The sequence below is a fragment of the Scomber japonicus genome, chromosome 15, assembly GCF_027409825.1.
Source record: "Scomber japonicus isolate fScoJap1 chromosome 15, fScoJap1.pri, whole genome shotgun sequence".
NCBI classification, from domain to species: domain Eukaryota; kingdom Metazoa; phylum Chordata; class Actinopteri; order Scombriformes; family Scombridae; genus Scomber; species Scomber japonicus.
The window spans coordinates 204963-210962 of NC_070592.1; the positions used below are offsets into that span (position 1 = coordinate 204963).

At 54.5% G+C, this 6000-nt stretch overlaps 1 protein-coding gene across 1 annotated transcript; it reads right to left on the minus strand.

Annotated features, from left to right (window-relative positions):
* Positions 1 to 1097: 1097 nt before the first annotated feature.
* Positions 1098 to 5118, minus strand: LOC128374505 (keratinocyte proline-rich protein-like; the record flags this gene model as incomplete). The annotated part of the gene is made up of 5 exons (XM_053334774.1): positions 1098 to 1235; positions 4182 to 4229; positions 4374 to 4381; positions 4636 to 4777; positions 4978 to 5118. Coding segments are annotated over 5 exons (477 nt in total), but the record flags the coding sequence as incomplete, so codon positions are not given.
* Positions 5119 to 6000: the final 882 nt, after the last annotated feature.

A 6000-nucleotide genomic window follows, 5' to 3' on the forward strand; every position in this document is an offset into this window, starting at 1 on the left:
AGTGTGTGTGTGTGTGTGTGTGTGTATGTGTCTGTGTGTGTGTGTGTGTGTGTATGTGTATGTGTATGTGTATGTGTCTGTGTGTGTGTGTGTGTGTGTGTGTGTGTGTGTGTGTTTGTGAGTTCAAACCCGCCCTCATGCAAACCAAACCTCCACACAGAGAGACCAACTGCATTAATGAAGGTGTGTAAGGTGTTTATATGATCAGGTTATTAATGAAGGAAGGAAGGAAGGAAGGAAGGAAGGAAGTTATTAATGAAGGTGTGTAAGGTGTTTATATGATCAGAGGTTATTAATGAAGGAAGGAAGGAAGGAAGGAAGGAAGGAAGGAAGGAGGTTATTAATGAAGGTGTGTAAGGTGTTTATATGATCAGAGGTTATTAATGAAGGAAGGAAGGAAGGAAGGAAGGAAGGAAGGTAGGAGGTTATTAATGAAGGTGTGTAAGGTGTTTATATGATCAGGTTATTAATGAAGGAAGGAAGGAAGGAAGGTGTTTATATATATATGAACTCATATTCACCTTCATCACGGTCTCAAACACACATCCTCCCTTCCTTCCTTCCTGCCTTCTTTCCTTTACTCCCTTCCTTCCTTCTTTCCTTTACGCCCTTCCTTCCCTCCTTCCTCCCTCCCTCCCTCCTTTCCTTCCTTCCTTGACTCGAGGGTTAATAAACATGTCCACCAAATAAAGGAGGGAAAATATTTACTTGTTTCATTGATTTAAAAAAAAAGCTTTTGATTCCATTTGGCTTCAAAGTGGAGACACACACACACACACTCACACACACACACACACACACACACACACACACACACACACACACACACACACACACACACACACACAGACATTACAACCCAGTCACATCAAAAAGCTCTTTGAGTTCTTTCAGAGGAAACTTGATGAAAACTGTCGGCTTAATAAAACACAGACAAGCTAACAAGCTAACAAGCTAACAGTGATATTAAGGTTAATAAAGCACAAACAGCTTCATGGAGAATTGCCTGGAGCTAAATAAACACATGAAAGCAGAGATCATGAGCTTTAGGTGTGGAGTCAGCTATGATTGACAAGTGGAAACAATAACTGGTCCCATTATGAGACACGTGATGGGTGATGGGTGGTGGGTGGTGGGTGGTGGGTGATGGGTGATGGGTGACACGTGATGGGTGACGGGTGATGGGTGATGGGTGATGGGTGATGGGTGGTGGGTGATGGGTGATGGGTGAGCACCTGAGTGTTGAAAAACTAGCCGAGTCACATTCCTAGTAACTTTAGATGATTAGCTCATTATGCAAATTTCTTTTCAACAATGGCGTCCTGACTTCTGGCTTTGATGTCTTTTTGCTGCAGGGCCTCTTAGCGTGTGAATCCAGTTCTGACTCCTGAATGCATCACGAGGCTTCAAACAGGTCATACAGTGTGTGTGTGTGTGTGTGTGTGTGTGTGTGTGTGTGTGTCTGTGTGTGTGTGTGTGTGTGTGTGTGTGTCCCTCGTGCAAACCAAACCTCCACACAGAGAGACCAGCTGCACACACAAAGATTAATAATATAATATTAAACTTAAATACAACATTTCAATCAGATATTACTTCATCAGGCATTAGCGCTGCTGTGTGTGTGTGTGTGTGTGTGTGGGTGTGTGTGTGTGTGTGTGTGTGTGTGTGTGTAGGGGGGGGGGGTAAGATTGGGCATCATTTAACTATTGCAAGTTGTTATATATAAAACATATTGTTCTTAAATGATGACAGTTAACATTAAATGACATGAATAATGGTTGTGATAAGCGTTGGTGTGCTTGGATGTTACGTATCATGGCGGGACGTTACGCATCGTGGCAGGATGTTACGTATCATGGCGGGACGTTACGCATCGTGGCAGGATGTTACGTATCATCAAGAAACAGATGAAGGAAAAGAAGGGGAAGAAGGTGTGCAGTGATGGTGACAGTGTTTTAAATGAAGTGTTGATGGAGGACATCTGTGATGACTCAAGTCTCACAGTAAAAACTGGTAAACGTAAAAAAAGGGCTGGTAAAAAGATGCAGAGTGACGGGGGTGTTTTTGTGGGAGGGGGACGGGGGTGTTTTTGTGGGAGGGGGACAGGAGCGTTTTAGTGGGAGGGGGACGGGAGCGTTTTAGTGGGAGGGGGACGGGAGCGTTTCAGTGGGAGGGGGACAGGAGCGTTTTTGTGGGAGGGGGACGGGAGTGTTTTTGTGGGAGGGGGACAGGAGCGTTTTTGTGCCCATTTTAGTGGGAGGGGGACAGGAGCGTTTTTGTGGGAGGGGGACAGGAGCGTTTTAGTGGGAGGGGGACGGGAGTGTTTTTGTGGGAGGGGGAAAGGAGCGTTTTTGTGGGAGGGGGACAGGAGCGTTTTAGTGGGAGGGGGACGGGAGCGTTTTTGTGGGAGGGGGACGGGAGTGTTTTTGTGGGAGGGGGAAAGGAGCGTTTTTGTGGGAGGGGGACAGGAGCGTTTTAGTGGGAGGGGGGCGGGAGTGTTTTTATGGGAGGGAGACGGGAGTGTTTTTGTGGGAGGGGGACAGGAGCGTTTTAGTGGGAGGGGGACGGGAGCGTTTTTGTGGAGGGGGACAGGAGCGTTTTTGTGGGAGGGGGACGGGAGCGTTTTTGTGGAGGGGGACGGGGCGGGAATGTTTTTGTGGGAGGGGGACAGGAGCGTTTTTGTGGAGGGGGACGGGACGGGAATGTTTTTGTGGGAGGGGGACAGGACAGGAGTGTTTTTGTGGGAGGGGGACAGGAGCGTTTTTATGGGAGGGTGGCGGGACAGGAGCGTTTTTGTGGGAGGGGGACGGGACGGGAATGTTTTTGTGGGAGGGGGACAGGACAGGAGTGTTTTGTGGGAGGGGGACAGGAGCGTTTTTATGGGAGGGTGGCGGGACAGGAGCGTTTTTGTGGGAGGGGGACAGGAGCGTTTTTGTGGGAGGGGGACAGGAGTGTTTTTGTGGGAGGGGGACAGGAGTGTTTTTGTGGGAGGGGGACGGGAGCGTTTTTGTGGGAGGGGGACGGGAGCGTTTTTGTGGGAGGGGAACGGGAGCGTTTTTGTGGGAGGGGGACAGGAGTGTTTTTGTGGGAGGGGGACAGGAGCGTTTTTGTGGGAGGGGGACGGGAGCATTTTTGTGGGAGGGGGACGGGACAGGAGCATTTTTGTGGGAGGGGGACAGGAGCGTTTTAGTGGGAGAGGGACAGGAGCGTCTTTGTGGGAGGGGGACGGGACAGGAGCGTTTTTGTGGGAGGGGGACGGGACAGGAGCATTTTTGTGGGAGGGGGATGGGACAGGAGCGTTTTAGTGGGAGAGGGACGGGAGTGTTTTTGTGGGAGGGGGACAGGAGCGTTTTTTGTGGGAGGGGGACGGGAGCGTTTTTGTGGGAGGGGGACGGGAGCGTTTTTGTGGGAGGGGGATGGGACTGGAGCGTTTTAGTGGGAGAGGGACGGGAGTGTTTTTGTGGGAGGGGGACAGGAGCGTTTTTGTGGGGGGGGGACGGGAGCGTTTTTGTGGGAGGGGGACGGGAGCGTTTTTGTGGGAGGGGGACGGGACAGGAGCGTTTTTTGTGGGAGGGGAACGGGAGCGTTTTTGTGGGAGGGGGACAGGAGCGTTTTTGTGGGAGGGGGATAGGAGCGTTTTTGTGGGAGGGGGACAGGAGCGTTTTTGTGGGAGGGGACGGGACTGGAGCGTTTTTGTGGGAGGGGGGCGGGACAGGAGCGTTTTTGTGGGAGGGGGATGGGACAGGAGTGTTTTTGTGGGAGGGGGATGGGACAGGAGTGTTTTTGTGGGAGGGGGATGGGACAGGAGCGTTTTTGTGGGAGGGGGACGGGAGCGTTTTTGTGGAGGGGGACGGGACAGGAGTGTTTTTGTGGGAGGGGGATGGGACAGGAGCGTTTTTGTGGGAGGAGAACGGGAGCGTTTTTGTGGGAGGGGGACGGGACAGGAGCGTTTTTGTGGGAGGGGGACGGGACAGGAGTGTTTTTGTGGGAGGGAGACAGGAGCGTTTTTGTGGGAGGGGGACAGGAGTGTTTTTGTGGGAGGGGGACAGGAGCGTTTTTGTGGGAGGGGACGGGAGCGTTTTTGTGGGAGGGGGACAGGAGCGTTTTTGTGGGAGGGGGACGGGAGCGTTTTTTGTGGGAGGGGGACGGGAGCGTTTTTTGTGGGAGGGGACGGGAGCGTTTTTGTGGGAGGGGGACGGGACAGGAGCATTTTTGTGGGAGGGGGACGGGACAGGAGCATTTTTGTGGGAGGGGGATGGGACAGGAGCGTTCTTTGTGGGAGGGGGACAGGAGCGTTTTTGTGGGAGGGGGACGGGACAGGAGCATTTTTGTGGGAGGGGGATGGGACAGGAGCGTTTTAGTGGGAGAGGGACAGGAGCGTCTTTGTGGGAGGGGGGCGGGACAGGAGCGTTTTTGTGGGAGGGGGACGGGACAGGAGCGTTTTTGTGGGAGGGGGATGGGACAGGAGCGTTTTTTGTGGGAGGGGGGCGGGACAGGAGCGTTTTTGTGGGAGGGGGACGGGACAGGAGCGTTTTTGTGGGAGGGGGATGGGACAGGAGCGTTTTTTGTGGGAGGGGGACGGGAGTGTTTTTGTGGGAGGGGGACGGGACAGGAGCATTTTTGTGGGAGGGGGACGGGACAGGAGCATTTTAGTGGGAGAGGGACAGGAGCGTCTTTGTGGGAGGGGGGCGGGACAGGAGCGTTTTTGTGGGAGGGGGACGGGACAGGAGCGTTTTTGTGGGAGGGGGATGGGACAGGAGCGTTTTTTGTGGGAGGGGGACGGGAGTGTTTTTGTGGGAGGGGACGGGAGCGTTTTTGTGGGAGGGGGACGGGACAGGAGCATTTTTGTGGGAGGGGGACGGGACAGGAGCATTTTTGTGGGAGGGGGATGGGACAGGAGCGTTCTTTGTGGGAGGGGGACAGGAGCGTTTTTGTGGGAGGGGGACGGGACAGGAGCATTTTTGTGGGAGGGGGATGGGACAGGAGCGTTTTAGTGGGAGAGGGACAGGAGCGTCTTTGTGGGAGGGGGGCGGGACAGGAGCGTTTTTGTGGGAGGGGGACGGGACAGGAGCGTTTTTGTGGGAGGGGGATGGGACAGGAGCGTTTTTTGTGGGAGGGGGACGGGAGTGTTTTTGTGGGAGGGGGACGGGAGCGTTTTTGTGGGAGGGGGACGGGACAGGAGCGTTTTTGTGGGAGGGGGACGGGACAGGAGCGTTTTTGTGGGAGGGGGAAGGGACAGGAGCGTTTTTTGTGGGAGGGGGACGGGAGCGTTTTTGTGGGAGGGGGACGAGAGCGTTTTTGTGGGAGGGGGACGGGAGTGTTTTTGTGGGAGGGGGACAGGAGCGTTTTTGTGGGAGGGGGACGGGAGCGTTTTTGTGGGAGGGGGATAGGAGCGTTTTTGTGGGAGGGGGACGGGACTGGAGTGTTTTTGTGGGAGGGGGACAGGAGCGTTTTTGTGGGAGGGGGACGGGAGCGTTTTTGTGGAGGGGGACGGGACAGGAGTGTTTTTGTGGGAGGGGGACAGGAGCGTTTTTGTGGGAGGGGGACAGGAGCGTTTTTGTGGGAGGGGGACGGGAGCGTTTTTGTGGAGGGGGACGGGACAGGAGTGTTTTTGTGGGAGGGGGACGGGACTGGAGTGTTTTTGTGGGAGGGGGACGGGAGCGTTTTTGTGGGAGGGGGACAGGAGCGTTTTTGTGGGAGGGGGACAGGAGCGTTTTTGTGAGAGGGCAACGGGAGCGTTTTTGTGGGAGGGGGACGGGAGCATTTTTGTGGGAGGGGGACAGGAGCGTTTTTGTGGGAGAGGGACGGGACAGGAGCGTTTTTGTGGGAGGGGGACAGGAGCGTTTTTGTGGGAAGGGGACAGGAGCGTTTTTGTGGGAGGGGGACAGGAGCGTTTTTGTGGGAGGGGGACGGGAGCGTTTTTGTGGGAGGGGGACGGGAGCGTTTTTGTAGGAGGGGGACAGGAGCGTTTTTGTGGGAGGGGGACGGGACAGGAGCGTT